Source organism: Balaenoptera musculus, chromosome 7 (genome assembly GCF_009873245.2).
Source record: "Balaenoptera musculus isolate JJ_BM4_2016_0621 chromosome 7, mBalMus1.pri.v3, whole genome shotgun sequence".
Classification (NCBI taxonomy): domain Eukaryota; kingdom Metazoa; phylum Chordata; class Mammalia; order Artiodactyla; family Balaenopteridae; genus Balaenoptera; species Balaenoptera musculus.
The window spans coordinates 104,288,929-104,307,199 of NC_045791.1; the positions used below are offsets into that span (position 1 = coordinate 104,288,929).

An 18,271-nucleotide genomic window follows, 5' to 3' on the forward strand; every position below is an offset into this window, starting at 1 on the left:
GAGGTCTAGCTCCTTTACACCTTCCTGAGATTTATTCTATTTGTTATTAACTAAGAAGACTTGAAGTTCAGTGGTAGGTTCTGTAGTATTATCTCAGTTTGTTTTTTTATCTCTTTGTCTGTAACTTTTTTTTTTTGTAATGTGTATTCATCAGGGTTCTTCAGAGAAACAGAACCAATAGGCTGTGTGTGTGTGAGTGTGTGTGTGTGTGTGTGTGTGTGTGTGTGCACGTATATAGAGAGAGAAAGAGATATTTATTGTAAGGAATTGGCTCACACATTAATGGAGGCCAGCAGGTCCAAAGTCTGCTACACACCAGCAGGCTAGAGACCCAGCAGAGTCTCTGAAAGCAGTCAGCTGAAGAATTCCTTTTTACTCAGGGAGGCTGGTCTTTTTGTTTTATTCAGGCCTTCAGCTGATTGGATGAGTCCCACCCACATTATGGAGGGCAAACTGCTTACTCAGAGTTCACCAATTTAAAATAAAATGTTAGTCTTATACCCCAAACCCTCCACGTTGAGACATAAAATTAGACATCTGAGTATCATATAAATTCCTGTAAAGCTTTTACAATTTTAAAATTCAGTGTTTTCCGTAGAGAGTTTGGGTGAAAGTCTTTTTACAGTAGTTTTGATTAGCACAGGGTAAACTCTTTCACTTCTATGTACAAGTCTTCCTTCAGCCCAGTGTATTCTTCTATTGCACCCTTGATTATTCTCGAAGTAAATAAATCCCATCTATTCTGGTCCTTGCACAAGAACATCATTTTACACACACGTTGGCCCTCCATTGAGTACCTATCATCAAAAAGAATGCAAATAACAGATGTCGGCTAGGATGTGGAGAAACGGGAACCCTCCTGCACTGTTGGTGGGAATGTAAATTGGTGCAGCCACAGTGGAAAACAGCATGAAGGTTTCTCAAAAAACTAAAAGTAGAACTACCATATGACCTAGCAATTCTACTCTTGGGTATATATCTGAAAAAAAAAAAAAAAACACCAATTAGAAAAGATACATGCACCCAAATGTTCCTAGAAGCATTATTTACAATTGCCAATATAAGGAAGCAACCTAAGTGTCCATCAACAGATGAACAGATAAAGAAGATGTAGTATATATGTATGCAATGGAATACTACTCAGCCATAAAAAATGAATGAAATTTTGCCAGTTGCCACAACACAGATGGACTTGGAGGGCACTATACTAAGTGAAATAAGTCAGATAGAGAAAGACAAATACTGGATGGTATCACTTATATGTGGAATGTAAAAAAATACAACCAACTAATGAATGTAACAAAAAAGAGGCAGACTCACAGATATAGAGAACAAACTAGTGGTTACCAGTAGGGAGAGAGGGGGAAGCGGGAATTTAGGGGTGATGGACTGGGAGATACAAACTATTGGGTGTAACATAGGCTACAAGGATATATTGTATAACACGGGGAATTATAGACCATATTTTGTCATAACTGTAAATGGAGTGTAACCTTTAAAAATTGTATAAAAAATATATGTAGTAAATATTCATGTAGAAAAAAGAATAGTCATTATAATATATAATTTCATATATAAAAACATTCAGAAGCTGTAAAAAATAAATAAATAAAATAAAATCTTCTGACCTCCATGGGCCTCTCGGAAACTCAACGTCTACTTTCATATTGTGTCTTTGTTTCTCAGAATGATCACAGGGGACCAGAACCCAGAGGAGCAGAACCCAGAGGTGCAGTTTTTCTATGAGTTCATATTCAGGCTCTTCAGAGAAAATAAGGTGGAGATTGCAAGTGCAATAACAAAGCCGTTTCCTTTCCTCATGGGCCTCCGAGATCGGGGCTTCATCCCTGAGCAGATGTACAAGGTAAGTGAGGAGAATTCCCTCTTGATAACCTGCCAAATTTAGGATGCAATGAGCAGACTAAAGGTCCTCCTATGAACAGGGACGTTCGCCATCCTATAAGTTAGGAGGTGAGAGGAGAAGCAGCATCACAGACAACATCCCTTCTTCTGTAATAAACGGGGGAGGTGCGTGGCGATGGAGATGTGGCAACATTGGAATTGCGAGTAGGTAGGGAGCATCTTAGATATTTTGATACAATATGATAACAATAACAAAATTAAAGCAAATAAGTGAGTTGGGCAACATTTCATTACAAAGCCTCCTTATTTTACGCACTCGAACCTGAAGTGATTGAACTCATAGGGAAGTCATGTCACGGTAGGATAAATTTGGAAGCAGATGCTTGCTGCTCTCTCTCCAAATCGTTTCTTGCACTTTAAACATTTCCGGATACAGAGTACAGGTAAAGGTTAACAATGGGCCTTCCTGGGGTTACTGAGGACAAGTCTTCTTTTTGTCTTTGTGAATTTTCTTTGCCCTTTGGCAACATTCACAGAAGGGGAGAGTGGTTACATGGTTTCCTGGAGGGAAGGGCAGTGGTTATTGTCTGGTCAACTAAATGGCCTCTCAGTACCAGTAAGGGCTACTCCTGAAGCATCCTGGCCAGGCTCTTAAAGCCCCCACACAGCATTCTACTTTGAACTGACTTTTATTCTTCAAAATTGCTCTCTTAAGTGGCCATCAATGTCAGAGAGGCAGGTTAACAAAATAAGAGTCTATTTTTACGATGGAGAATATTTTAGAAGTCATCCAAATATATGTAACATTCTAATATTTGACCAGAGAACAATTAGTCTATTTATAATCCAAGTCTCCCATAACCCATACACTCAAAGCTACATAATTCACCATTCAATATTTTTAAGCATTTTCAAGAAGCTTGTGGAAATCTGGTCCCGGTGGAAAGAGTGGTGTATGATGCTCTCAGTGAACTGGAGAAGAAATTTGACAAGACAGTTCTGGATGCCCTGTTCAGCAGAGTTAACCTGAAGGCCTATCCTGATTTACTTCAGATTTGCAGAAACTTCCAAAATGGTAATTATAACTTTCAACAAGTTTTGGGGTTCAAGTCCACTTCATTCACTGATTCATTCATTCACTCTTCATTATATTTGACAGTTATTATATGGAGTGACTACTACATGGCAGGCAGGGAGAGAATACAATAGAGAAGAAAACACACATGACTTGTGTCCTCATGGAGCTTACACATAGTGGGGGTGACACCTTAGCCAAGTAATCCCACAAATGATTGCTCAGCCAGGACCTGAATTTGGTGCTGAGAAACATAGGATTTGAGTCTCTACTTTTCTGGAGGAAGGCATGAATTATGCCTTTTGTAGGAAAGGAAGTAGCCCTATCTGATACTTGCAGACATGTTCAAAGATGGAAAGATTTTCTTTGTATTGAAAGATCTGTCATTCAATGCAGTCCTGTGCCCAAACAAAGAATGGAGAATTCACAAGAGAAGGCCAGCACATACCCATGCATTGGGGAGGGGGCAGCATGTGAAAGCTACAAAGTAGGAAAGGAACAGTGGACCTGCAGAACCATGTGGCTGAAAAACGGAGCATGGGTGGGAGGGCTTGGAAGCTCATTCTGGAAAGGGGAGTTGGAGGTGATTTTTGAGGGTCTAACACACTATGCCAAGGAATTTGAAGTTTATTATTTGGGAAATAAAGAAGTAATAAAGGATTTTTAAACAGAGAAAAAGTAAAAGAAGTCAGTATAAAGAATGAGATGTGTTTATTTGTGAAAATTATATCTTGTAAAATAAGAGCTATCTCATTTCTCCAATGCGATATCTAAATCAGAAAAAGGAATAAAGGAAATCAAATACCTACCCACAAATTTCAAGTCAATATTATATTTGTAGCCAGAACATCCCCAGGCCATGGGTAGGAAGGGAATGGCATTTACCTTTACTGCCCACATCTCAGGGGCTCTGATCCTCTCCCTGTACTGTAGCGATCCCCCTCCCTGGACCCCAGGACCCACATCACATGTGTTAGTTTCCGGGGGTTCCTGTGCTGAGATCTCCTACACGTGAGGCTTGCTGCTGCCCGCACGCTGCACTGCCCACTGCCTGGCTCAGCGCAGCTGCCCACCTGCCCCCAGGGGAGGCTGCCGCTGGTGCCTCCCAGACCCTTTTGTCCACAGGAGCTTAGGGTCAGCGGCCCAGAGCCAAGATGCTGGTAAGAGGGGTCAGAGAAGTCCCCTGTCCCCCATCATTGAAATGCCTGCAACTGTAACACAAATGTACCTCCTGGGGGCAATACCCACTGAGGTGTCAGGGCAGTAGGGAGATGCTTTTTCCATCCCCAGGACATGTTGACTTCATGCCTAGGCCTCCTTATGTTCTCTAAACCTCTCACCCACATAACATTTACCCCCGTGTCCTCTTCCAAAGTTGGCCTGGGCATGAAGTCAACATGTCTTGGGGATGGAAAAAGCAGCTCCCTACTGCCCTGACCCCTCAGTGGGTATTGCCCCCAGGAGGTACAGTTGTGTTAGTATTCACTTCCCATCTGTGCCTTTCAGAAAATTTTCATTTCTTGTCTGTGTCTTTCAGAATGTGTCTTTCCTTGTTTTCTGGGTTTCTCCCCACCCATCTTACCCCAGGGAAGTACTAGTTCCTCTTCACTGTATGTCTCTTTATAACCAAGTCTTTTTCCCTGACCCAAGGTGTTTTTTCCTTCCTTTCTTCCTTCCTTCCTTCCTCTCTCCCTCCTTTCCTTCCTTCCTTCTAAAGCTCCATCTTCGAAAGATGTTAGGGCTTTTCTTCTGTAATGTAGGTGTATTTCTCTAGAAATATTAGCTTTCTCCTGAAGAAATCCATCTGCTTCTTCCCTGGTCTTAGTTGCACATAGAATTTACAAAACACATTCCACATGTATTATTTATTTTAAATTGCCTTTCACTGTTTTCTGATCATTTTGAAGGGGGTTGACCACTATTTACAACTTTTCCACTGTCCATTCTTTTTTTTTTTTTTAACATCCTCATTAGAGTATAATTGCTATACAATGGTGTGTTAGTTTCTGCTTTATAACAAAGTGAATCAGTTATGCATATACATATGTCCCCATATCTCTTCCCTCTTGCATCTCCCTCCCTCCCACCCTCCCTATCCCACCCCTCTAGGTGGTCACAAAGCACCGAGCTGATCTCCCTGTGCTATGCGGCTGCTTCCCACTACCTATCTATTTTATGTCTGGTAGTGTATATATGTCCATGTCACTCTCTCACTTTGTCCCAGCTTGCCCTTCCCCCTCCCCATATCCTCAAGTCCATTCTCTAGTAGGTCTGCATCTTTATTCCCATCTTGCCCCTGGGTTCTTCTGACCATTTTTTTTTCTTTTTTTAGATTCCATATATATGTGTTAGCATACGGTATTTGTTTTTCTCTTTCTGACTTACTTCACTCTGTATGACAGTCTCTAGGTCCATCCACCTCACTACAAATAACTCAGTTTCGTTCCTTTTAATGGCTGAGTAATATTCCATTGTATATATGTGCCACATCTTCTTTATCCACCCATCTGTTGATGGACACTTAGGTTACTTCCATGTCCTGGCTATTGTAAATAGAGCTGCAATGAACATTTTGGTACATGACTCTTTTTGAATGATGGTTTCCTCAGGGTATATGCCCAGTAGTGGGATTGCTGGGTCATATGGTAGTTCTATTGTTAGTTTTTTAAAGAACCTCCATACTGTTCTCCATAGTGGCTATATCAATTTACATTCCCACCAACAGTGCAAGAGGGTTCCCTTTTCTCCACACCCTCTCCAGCATTTATTGTTTGTAGATTTTTTGATGATGGCCTCTCTGACCGGTGTGAGATGATATCTCATTGTAGTTTTGATTTGCATTTCTCTAATGATTAATGATGTTGAGCATCCTTTCATGTGTTTGTTGGCAATCTGTATATCTTCTTTGGAGAAATGTCTATTTAGGCCTTCTGCCCATTTTTGGATTGGGTTGTTTGTTTTTTTTAGTATTGAGCTGCATGAGTTGCTTGTATGTTTTGGAGATTAATCCTTTGTCAGTTGTTCCATTTGCAAATATTTTCTCCCATTCTGAGGGTTGTCTTTTCATCTTGTTTATGGTTTCCTTTGCTGTGCAAAAGTTTTAAGTTTCATTAGGTCCCATTTGTTTATTTTTGTTTTTATTTCTATTTCTCTAGGAGGTGGGTCAAAAAGGATCTTGCTGTGATTTATGTCCTAGAGTGTTCTGCCTATGTTTTCCTCTAAGAGTTTGATGGTGTCTGGCCTTACATTTAGGTCTGTAATCCATTTTGAGTTTATTTTTGTGTATGGTGTTAGGGAGTGTTCTAATTTCATTCTTTTACATGTAGCTGTCCAGTTTTCCCAGCACCACTTATTGAAGAGGCTGTCTTTTCTCCACTGTATATGCTTGCCTCCTTTATCAAAGAGAAGGTGACCATATGTGCGTGGGTTTATCTCTGGGATTTCTATCCTGTTAGATTGATCTATATTTCTGTTTTTGTGCCAGTACCATACTGTCTTGATTACTGTAGCTTTGTAGTATAGTCTGAAGTCAGGGAACCTGATTCCTCCAACTCCGGTTTTCTTTCTCAAGATTGCTTTGGCTATTCGGGGTCTTTTGTGTTTCCATACAAATTGTGAGATTTTTTGTTCTAGTTCTGTGAAAAATGCCAGTGTTCGTTTGATAGGGATTGCATTGAATCTGTAGATTGCTTTGGGTAGTAGAGTCATTTTCACAATGTTGATTCTTCCAATCCAAGAATATGGTATATCTCTCCATCTATTTGTATCATCTTTAATGTCTTTCATCAGTGTCTTATAATTTTCTGCATATGGGTCTTTTGTCTCCTTAGGTAGGTTTATTCCTAGATATTTTATTCTTTTTGTTGCAGTGGTAAATGGGAGTGTTTTCTTAATTTCACTTTCAGATTTTTCATCATTAGTGTATAGGAATGCAAGAGATTTCTGTTCATCAGTTTTGCATCCTGCTACTTTACCAAATTCATTGATTAGCTCTAGTAGTTTTCTGGTAGCACCTTTAGGATTCTCTATGTATAGTATCATGTCATCTGCAAACAGTGAAAGCTTTACTTCTTCTTTTCTGTTTTGGATTCCTTTTATTTCTTTTTCTTCTCTGATTGCTGTGGCTAAAACTTCCAAAACTATGTTGAATAATAGTGGTGAGAGTGGGCAACCTTGTCTTGTTCCTGATCTTAGTGGAAATGGTTTCAGCTTTTCACCACTGAGGATGATGTTGGCTGTGTGTTTGTCATATATGGCCTTTATTATGTTGAGGTAAGTTCCCTCTATGCCTACTTTCTGGAGGGTTTTTATCATAAATGGGTGTTGAATTTTGTTGAAAGCTTTCTCTACATCTATTGCGATGATCATACGGTTTTTCTCCTTCATATGTCCATTCTTTTTTAAAACTTGAGAGGTGCATTAGCTGTGGAACAGCTGTAAGCTTCCAGGAACAACATCAAGCCACAGGTCACGTGAGACCCACTGAAGTCCAGGGTTCCCTGAGGGCTGGAAGGTTCCCTCTGAAATATGGGAGTCAAGGATGTCCTGGATGTGTAACTATGAGATGCAGCTCTTGGTCACTGTCTGGGATCTCTAATTGCCTTTCCTTTCTCTTCTCAGTGATTCATGAAAACTTCCATTACCAAAGCGTTGGTGAAGGAGAGACAAAGGAGACATTCAACTTACAATTAAACCGTGAACAAGGTAATTCTGACTTGATAGAAGCTTGCTGTCTCATCTACTAAGAGGAAAGGAGATCAGGGATCAGGGGACTGAGCTCCTGGGTGGAGAGTGCACCCTGGGGAAGGGATGCAGCAGGAGATGGGGAAGCCAGAGCAGTGGTGTGTTGTATGGGCTCCCAATTAACCAGCCAGATCTGGAATTCAAGAATATTGCTAGGCGATGTGACAGCTAAGAAGATGGAACATGAACCCAAGAGAGAAGATCTCACTGCAACCATGAGGCAGAATTAAGGGGGAGAACTGACAGCAGTAATTGTGAGCCAGGAATTCAGTGGATCTGGGAAGGAGTAAGGGTTTGTGACAAGTCCAAAGAGGAAGGCTTTGATGTGTCAAAAGGAGGAACAGTTGTAAACAGTACTCATAATAAAAGAAAAGAGAGGAAGAGAGTGAGCAGTAATTGTGTGCAGGGTGTGGAAGAGATGGTGTTCTGTAGAAAAGAAGGAAAGGAGAAGGGAAGGAGTAAAAGAAAGAAAGGAGAAGGGAAGGAGTAAAAAGGGGCGAAGAGAACAAAGGGCAGTAATAACTCTGACTATGACAATAGTCACAACGCATAACATTCACAGACCACTAGGCGTAAGGTCAGCGCTTCATGTGCATCAACATGTTTAATGCTCACATATGCCTTATGTACTTTTGTAACCAGTATGCACCGTTTCTAGCTTTTAACCATCTTTTCATTCATATTATTACTAATAATTAATCATTAAATTCTAACACGTAAGACATTAATTGAAAATTATGATTTCTTGCTAAGTTACTATAACCCAGGTATCACTTTACCAGTAGCATCTCACTTAATTCTCATAACAATCCTGTCATAAGGGTTTTGTTATGCCCATTTTTCAGGAGAAGAAACTGAGGTGTGAAGATAGTTAGTGATTCAGTGAGTGAAACAGCCTTCAAGCCCAAGAAAAGGTCTCCATCCTTAAGCCAAATGGTCTACAATAAATTTAGTTATTTGTTAAATGTTGATTTTTTTCTCTTGGAAATGACAAATGTAAGAAAAAACCAAAGAATGGCCTTGCAGAATGCCATTAATATGTATCCTTAATTTGGATTTATACCTCAGATATTATATATTTTATAGAGGTATTAATACATTTATGTAACATTCGGATGTATTTTAATAATAATACTTACTCTTTTTAATAAAGACAAATAGCTAAAAGTATAAAATGTATATTAAAAAGTACAAAGTGTATCAAAAATATATTTAGAGATTCATCTACCACTACGAATAGTGGGAATGAGAATGGGGTGGTGGAAGGATTTGTAATAGTTATTGGTAAAGGATAGAGGTTCAGTATGAAAGGAAGGGGAAACAAATCCTTCAACATTCCTAATGTGATCTAGGTGACACCCTACCTAGAGCTAGAATCCCAGAGCATATCAGTGATGGATGCAGATGAGTATAAGGGAAGAAGATTCATCTTGTGACCCAAATGGTACAATAAAAATCCAGGAAATGATGAATGAATGTGCCCGAGAATCTGAACAAGCAGTAAGGTTGACTGACAGTCCAATATTTGCCTGGATGACTGACTCTGAGTATGGTAGCACATACAGGGAGGGAGGAAGGGGGATGTCATGTGTTCATAATTCAGAAAGGAGGCCCCAGGGAGCCCCAAGGAACCCTGCTCCTCTCCCCAAGGGGCAGAGGAGTAGATCAGAGTCTAGGGTGAGGAGACATTTACTTACCAAGAAAGCATATCTGGTTTTTGTGGTAAAGGAGAGAGGTAAAAAAACCACAAAGAGACAGAGAAGGTAGTACACTGGAATAGCATAGGTATAAAGGGTATAAAGAGTTGGAAGAGAAAAACTAGAGAGACAAAGGGGGAAGAGCCAGAAGCCTCACTGGGGAAGAGAGAGGCAGAAATACAAGGTGACAGGAGTGGCCAAGGAGAGAGACACCCTCAGAAACAAGAATGCACAATCCTTCCTCGGGGAGACACAGTGTTGGGAAGAGGACTGTAAGTACAAATGTGAGAAATGGAGAGAAGTAGAATGGACTGTAAAAAGATGGAAAATAAGGCAGAGCAAACATAGAAAAAATTAACCTCTCCTCCTGCTTCACACTATCCACAAAATATAATTCAAGTTGGATCACAAATCTAAAAGTTAAGGCTAAAACGATAAAGCTTCTAAAAGAAAACACAGGAGCGTATCCTTGCAAATTTAGGGTTGACAAAAATTTGTTACATAGGACAGAAAAAGCATGGACCATAAAAGAAAAACTTGATAAATTGCACTTCATCAAAATTAAAAACTACTAATCCAAAGACACCATTAAGAAAAGGAAAAGGCAAGTCATAGACTGGGAGAAAATATTTGCAATGCATATATCTGACAAAGGATTGTACCTGGAATGTATAAAGAACTCCTACAAAAGAATAATAAAAAGACACACCACTAATTTAAAAAATGGACAAAAGACTTGAACAGACACTTCACTCAGAAGATATAAAATGACCAATAAGAACATAAACAAAGTATATATCATCATTAGTCATTGGGGAAATGCAAATTTCATTAGTCATTGGGGAAAAGCCACACGAGCTACCATTCGGTTACTAGAATTGCTAAAATTAAAAATACTGACAACACCAAATGCTGATGAGACTATGGAACAATTAGAACTCCTTTATATACGTTGCTGGTTGGACTATAAAGTGATAGATATAACCACTTTGGAAAACTAGCAGTTTCCTATAAAGTTAAATATAACCCACGACCCAGCAGTCCTACTCCTAAGTATCTTTTCATAAGGAATGAAAACATATGTTCACACAAAGATTTGTGCAACAATGTTCATAGTAGCTTTATTCCTAATAGCTAAAATCTGGAACCAATTCAAATTCTCATCAATAAGAGAAAATAAACTGTGATATATTTATAGAATGGAATACTATTCAGCAATATAACAAATGAACTACTGGTATATGTAACCACATGGATGAATCTCAGAAACATTGTGTTGAGAAAAAGAAACCAGTCACAGGAGTATGTACTATGTGATCCTATTGATGTGAGCATCAGTACAGACAAGTATAGTACCAGAAAGGAAGGACTTGTTAATGGTGATAGAAATCAAAACAGTGGTTGCTTATAGTGGGTAGAAACTGACTGGCATGGTGGAAATGTTCCAAATCTTGACTGTGATGTTGGTCACAGAGCTGTTTTACACTTAAGATATGTGCATCTCAATGAAAAAGAGGCAAGCAAGGCTCTGCTGGGCCTCAGATGGGGTCCTTGGAACTTGAACATCATCAGAGTTCATCCTGAGCACACAGAGGTCTCTTCTCTGGATACTGTCTGAGTTCTGTCTTTTTCCTGTTGCTCTCTTTAGTGTCCTTGGAACAGTCACCTCTCCAAATGAACAATGTAATAAGGTTAGAAGATGTACCCAGCTTACTGCCATATGACAGACGAGGTAACTATCGTTTAATTTATCAATTCCATATTAAACCTTTGTTTTCTTGTCTTCATGGAAGCAAAGCCTACCTTCGGTCTCCTATCCTAGGCCTCTGCTAGCCCCCACTTCTTCTACCTGCCCTTACCTGCTCACATATGCAACAGAGACAGTGAGAAAAGGAATCTGAGCTCCTGAGTAGATGGAGCACCCATTGATGGGGAATATAAAAAGAGAAAATTGAAAAGGTAGATAAGGTGTAATATGTGACAAATTACATGAATGGATCCAGTTTTCTAAAATCCCACTCTTCCAGGTTGAGATAGGGGATAATTTTCAATTAATTTCACAGAACAACTAAGAGGAACTTGGAAACATCATGGCATGTCAGGTTCACGCGGGAGAACTGGCCAGTTGGAGGTCCCTGGTACCGTAGTCAGAGTCCAAGAGGAGAGTTTTGGAGATGATGAGAGGGGAGAACCTGGAGGATGAAATCACACAGAGAGACAAAAGTTGAATAGTGTTGGGAGACAGAGGTCAAAATAAAGTGGGAGAAACAGATGGAATGGGAGCAAGTGTAAGACACAGCAGAGAAGAGAGAAACTGAAAAATCTCCCAAGAAACAGAGATAAAAGTTGAGAGCGAAAAGTATGGAAAGGGCAAGAGTGAGAGGAAAATAAATACTAAGAATTGGGAAAAGTCAGGGAGACGTACAAAGGCAACTATGTAGAGAAAGAGTTGAAGGAGAATGGATGGAAAACAGGTTGAGAGTGAAAAGACAATAAAAGAGAGAGGAGCAGATTGGGACATTGTAGACCTGAGGTAAGAGCACTGGATATAAGCAACTTTGGGCACAAGTGTTGGCAACATTAGCTGTGAGTTTTCAGATTAAACTGTCCTTAACCATCGAAGTGGCACTTGTAAAATACTCACATTGCAATAGTCCTCTCCCTGAATATTCCAGTGATTCCTATGACCAAATCACCACCCTAGATTGTCTTCAGAGTACATTTATCCGTGGACTCGAAGACCATGGTCTGCTAGATATCTACACGTGAATTCTTTCAAGAACCTTTAACTTGGCATTTCAGAACTAAAAGTAGCATCTTCATCACTCAAGCTAGATCTAAACTCCTCTTCAGCATTCATGTCTCAGTGATGGATCCTTATTATCTCATAGGTTTTCAAGTTGGAAGTCTAGGCGTCACCGTGACTGCTCTTGCCCTCAAATAAATGCCTGTTACTCATCCAGTATAGTCATTTCTCTTCCAGAATATCTCCAAGCTGTCCATCTGTCACACCCCCAAGTCTTCAGACCTCTGCCATGGTTCTCAAAGCAACAGTCTTCTGTTCATGACCTTCCTCTAATCTTGCTTCCAACAAATGTGTTATTTGCACTTCAACTACATGGGACATTTGAAAATGAAAATTAGATTGTGTTATGTTCCAACATACTTTCTTAATACACTAAGGATTAAATAAATGTTTCTCTGAGTGGCATCCAAGATCACCCATGATAAGCCCCGTATCGATTTTCCCAGCCTCATCACCTGCCTCCTGCACTATTAATTCAATATAGTATAAACTTTTTTCCTCCAATAATTTTATTTTTTTAATTTGTATTTTATTTTATTTTTTAAAATTTTACTGAAATATAGTTGATTTACAATGTTGTGTTAGTTTCAAGTGTACAGCAAAGTGATTCAGTTATACATGTATGTTTGTATACATGTATATATATTCTTATTTTACATTCTCTTCCATTATACATTACTACAAGATATTGCATATAGTTCCCTGTGCTATACAGTAGGTCCTTGTTGGTTATCTTTTTTTATATATAGTAGTGTGTATATGTTAATCCTAAACTCCTAATTTATCCCTCCCCGACTTCTCCTTTGGTAACCATATGTTTGTTTTCTATGTCTGTGAGTCTGTTCCTGTTTTTTAAGTAAGTTCATTTGTATCATTTTTTAAAATTCCACATACATATAAGCAATATCATATGATATTTGTTTTTCTCTGTCTCGTTTACTCCCCCAATAATTTTAATTGTTAAATCTTTCATATCTGAGCCTTTTCATACATTTTCTGCCTTATTCAGAACTGTTTTCACATTCTACTACCCTCCACTTAACCTCCTCACTCTGGTAAATTCTATTTAAAACATACTATTGCAGGGAGGCCTTTCTTTAGAGAAAGCTAGAAAGAAACAGTTGAAAGGCGAAGGATAGGAGAGAAGGAGCAACATCAGAGAAACAAGAAAAAAGTTGCAGGAACAGAGAAAGAGACACTCCAGGAGACACCAGCAGAAAGAAACAGAGGCAGAGATGGATAAAATGTAAAGAATCAAATGGAAAGGGAAGAAGTAGAAAGAGAATGTGGTATAAGAAAAGGAAACCACTAAGATCAGGAACTACCACTAAGATCAGGAACAAGACAAGGTTGCCCACTTTCACCACTATTATTCAACATAGTTTTGGAAGTTTTAGCCACAGCAATCAGAGAAGAAAAAGAGATAAAAGGAATCCAAATCAGAAAAGAAGAAGTAAAGCTTTCACTATTTGCAGATGACATGGTACTATACATAGAGAATCCTAAAGATGCTACCAGAAAACTACTAGAACTAATTAATGAATTTGGTAAAGTAGCAGGATACAAAACTGATGAACAGAAATCTCTTGCATTCCTATACACTAATGATGAAAAATCTGAAAGTGAAATTAAGAAAACACTCCCATTTACCACTGCAACAAAAAGAATAAAATATCTAGGAATAAACCTACCTAAGGAGACAAAAGACCCATATGCAGAAAATTATAAGACACTGATGAAAGAAATTAAAGATGATACAAATAGATGGAGAGATATACCATGTTCTTGGATTGGAAGAATCAACATTGTGAAAATGACTCTACTACCCAAAGCAATCTACAGATTCAGTGCAATCCCTATCAAACTACCACTGGCATTTTTCACAGAACTAGAACAAAAAATCTCACTATTTGTATGGAAACACAAAAGATCCCGAATAGCCAAAGCAATCTTGAGAAAGAAAAACGGGGCTGGAGGAATCAGGCTCCCTGACTTCAGACTACACTACAAAGCTACAGTAATCAAGACAGTAGGTACTGGCATAAAAACAGAAATATAGATCAATCTAACAGGATAGAAATCCCGGAGATAAACCCACACACATATGGTCACCTTCTCTTTGATAAAGGAGGCAAGCATATACAGTGGAGAAAAGACAGCCTCTTCAATAAGTGGTGCTGGGAAAACTGGACAGCTACATGTAAAAGAATGAAATTGGAACACTCCCTAACACCATACACAAAAATAAACTCCAAATGGATTACAGACCTAAATGTAAGGCCAGACACCATCAAACTCTTAGAGGAAAACATAGGCAGAACATTCTATGACATAAATCACAGCAAGATCCTTTTTGACCCACTTCCTAGAGAAATAGAAATAAAAACAAAAATAAACAAATGGGACCTAATGAAACTTAAAACTTTTGTACAACAAAGGAAACCATAAACAAGATGAAAAGACAACCCTCAGAATGGGAGAAAATATTTGCAAATGAAACAACTGACAAAGGATTAATCTCCAAAACATACAAGCAACTCATGCAGCTCCATATTAAAAAAACAAACAACCCAATCCAAAAATGGGCAGAAAACCTAAATAGACATTTCTCCAAAGAAGATATACAGATTGCCAACAAACACATGAAAGGATGCTCAACATCATTAATCATTAGAGAAATGCAAATCAAAACTACAATGAGATATCATCTCACAGCGGTCAGAATGGCCATCATCAAAAAATCTACAAACAATAAATGCTGGAGAGGGTGTGGAGAAAAGGGAACCCTCTTGCACTGTTGGTGGGAATGTAAATTGATACAGCCACTATGGAGAACAGTATGGAGGTTCCTTAAAAAACTAACAATAGAACTACCATATGACCCAGCAATCCCACTACTGGGCATATACCCTGAGAAAACCATCATTCAAAAAGAGTCATGTACCAAAATGTTCATTGCTCTATTTACAATAGCCAGGACATGGAAGCAACCTAAGTGTCCATCAACAGATGAGTGGATAAAGAAGATGTGGCACATATATACAATGGAATACTAGTCAGCCATAAAAAGGAACGAAACTGAGTTATTCGTAGTGAGGTGGATGGACCTAGAGACTGTCATACAGAGTGAAGTAAGCCAGAAAGAGAAAAACAAATACCGTATGCTAACACATATATTTGGAATCTAAAAAAAAAAAGAAAAAAAATTGGTCAGAAGAACCTAGGGGCAAGATGTGAATAAAGATGCAGACCTGCTAGGGAATGGACTTGAGGATACGAGGAGGGGGAAGGGTAAGCTGGGACAAAGTGAGAGAGTGATATGGATATATATACACTACCAAACGTAAAATAGAAAGCTAGTGGGAAGCAGCCGCATAGCACAGGGAGATCAGCTCGGTGCTTTGTGACCACTTAGAGGGGTGGGATAGGGAGGGTGGGAGGGAGGGAGATGCAAGAGGGAGGAGATATGGGGACATATGTATATGTATAACTGATTCACTTTGTTATAAAGCAGAAACTAACACACCATTGTAAAGCAATTATACTCCAATGAACATGTTAAAAAAAAAAAAAAAAAAGGAAAGGAAGATTTTTCCACAATGAATGAATTCCTCAGCCCCTAGTGAAAGCTGCTGAAGCAATGTTAACCTTCAGGTCAGGTTATTTTGGGGAGTGGGACCTTCCAGTTTCTCAGGATTTCTTGGTTTTCTAGTTATTTTCTTGCTGTGATTCCTCCTTGGTCATAAATTGAGATGTCTGTGAGATTTCATTCTTTACTGTAGGGAACAACAATGCCTGGTGGGAGATCTGTGATGGAGAAGAGCTCCAGGGAACCTCGAACTTCCCACCAAGATGTGAGCTGGGTAAGGATGGGGAGGGATTGCCAGCTGAGGGTGTCAGGTGGCTGAATTCAGAGCTGGTGTTTATTGATGCTTTTTACCCTGAGCACACTCCACAGTCAAAAGGTCTAGTGTGTCTTCGAATCCCATGAGTCCATAATAACATAAGTAACATAACAAATAACATAAATGTTCCTAAGTGCATTCTAGTAGCAATATGCTGGAGAAAAGTGATGTCTCTCATAGCTATTAATAGTAAAGACTTGAATTTATACCGACCTGCCCTTTATCTTCTCTAAAGAATAAAAACTATGTATTATTCTATTTGGTTATAATGCTATTATTTTGTGCCTAACTTTGGAAAACCCCCAAAAGAAACATGGTCCTAAAGATCAATTGCTCCCAAATCTAAAGTACAATTTTTTGTCAACTATTATTTATTATGTGACTGATTTTTCAAAGAATTTTGGCAAACAAGATGTCATTCTTCTCTCCACAAAGTTATGGATGTAACAGACAAAATGTTACTTATTCCTGTTTTACAGGTAAAGAAATAGAAGCACTGAAGTGTGTAAGGGTCTTTTAGCAGTCAAAGCAGTTAAACAAGCGAGGGTACCAGCATCCTCGATGACTTACTATGGTGACTGTCGTGTGGGGCTGCAGAGGGTCAGGGCATCCAAGACTTAGGTACATATATATGATGGAATATTACTCAGCCATAAAAAGGAACGAAATTGGGTCATTTGTAGAGATGCAGCTGGACCTAGAGTGTGTCATACAGAGTGAAGTAAGTCAGAAAGAGAAAAACAAATATCATATATTAACGCATATATATGGAATCTAGAAAAATGATACAGATGAACCTATTTGCAGGACAGGAATAGAGACGCAGACGTAGAGAATGGACATGTGGACACAGGGGAGAGGAGAGGTGGGATGAATTGGGAGATTAGGATTGACATATATACACTACCATGTGTAAAATAGATAGCTAGTATGAAGCTACAGTATTGCACAGGGAGCTCAGCTTGGTGCTCTATGATGAGCTACATGGGTGGGATGGGGTGGGGGGGAGGGAAGTCCAAGAGGGAGGGGATATATATCAGTATACATATATATGTATATCACTATACATATAGCTGATTCACTTTGTTGTACAGCAGAAACTAACACAACAGTGTAAAGTAACTGTACCCCAATTAAAAAAAAAATAAACAAACTGACTCATGAGTAGGAAAACTGTCAAAGAACATTGAAGGGCAAAGAAGAAGAAGAGGAAGACTGGGAGGGAAGCCCAGAGAGTAAAGGAGGTGTGTGATCCTTCATGGCACAAAAACAACCATGTGTGGGGACAGAAAAATGAGGAGAAAGGTGACTGAGAGATAACGGGAAGGAAAAAAGGCAGAGCGAGGCTCTGGTGGGTCTAAAGTGAGGTGTGTGGAGCAACAGTATCTTTTTCCCAAGGCGAAGTTCACCTGACCATTGAACACCAGAATTCAGCATGAGCACCCTGAGGTCTGTACCTCATCACCATGTCTGGATGGTCTTTTCTGTTTTTCTTTAGTTTCCTGTGAGCACAAAGCTCTTCAAAGGACAAACGAAGGCAAGTCTGAAGAGATTCCCAAACTGCAAGCAGGTAACGGGGGAGCTAATATTGATTTAAGTGACCAATTATCTCATTAATTTGCTTGCATGTCTGTATGCAAGGGACATTTCCCTTCATTCCCCCAAACACAAACACACACTTTTCCTTAGGCTCTGGTTGCTTTCTTCAGGTATATGGGAGGCAAGGGGGAAAGAGGGGCTAAGGGCCTTAATGGAGGGGCTTCTGGGTAGAGAATTTCAGGGCACAGAATAATAAAAATGTAGATTGGGGCCACCACATGGAGTTGCCTAAGTAGGTTCAATTTTATTTAAAAGTATATGGAATCTAAATACAACCAGATTGGGGTTTGGAGGAGAGAGATCATTTTAAACTTATGTCCCAGGATTGCATAGGATTAATGAAATGCTATGTATAGGAGAGACAAAGAGGAAGTGAGTTAAAAGAAAAAATAGGGATGGATTAAAGACCTAAATGTAAGGCCAGATACTATAAAACTCTTAGAGTAAAACTTAGGCAGAACACTCTTTGACATAAATCACAGCAAGAGCTTTTTTGATACACCTCCTAGAGTAATGAAAATAAAACCAAAAATAAACAAATGGGACCTAATTAAACTTAAAAGCTTTTGCACAGAAAAGGAAA

General features: G+C 39.1%; 1 protein-coding gene across 19 annotated transcripts in view; it reads left to right on the forward strand.

Annotated features, from left to right (window-relative positions):
* The window catches only part of SP140 (SP140 nuclear body protein), a 77,678-nt gene that overhangs the window by 13,491 nt on the left and 45,916 nt on the right, over positions 1 to 18,271 (forward strand). For 17 of the 19 annotated variants that reach the window (XM_036857159.1, XM_036857150.1, XM_036857154.1 and 14 more), the window contains exons 3-8: positions 1,687 to 1,864; positions 2,770 to 2,938; positions 7,559 to 7,642; positions 11,027 to 11,110; positions 15,967 to 16,047; positions 17,588 to 17,659. In XM_036857159.1, coding sequence (XP_036713054.1) covers positions 1,687 to 1,864; positions 2,770 to 2,938; positions 7,559 to 7,642; positions 11,027 to 11,110; positions 15,967 to 16,047; positions 17,588 to 17,659 — 668 coding nt within the window. The remainder of the gene's footprint in view (positions 1 to 1,686; positions 1,865 to 2,769; positions 2,939 to 7,558; positions 7,643 to 11,026; positions 11,111 to 15,966; positions 16,048 to 17,587; positions 17,660 to 18,271) is intronic. The other 2 variants (XM_036857152.1, XM_036857157.1) reach the window with 1 other exon arrangement.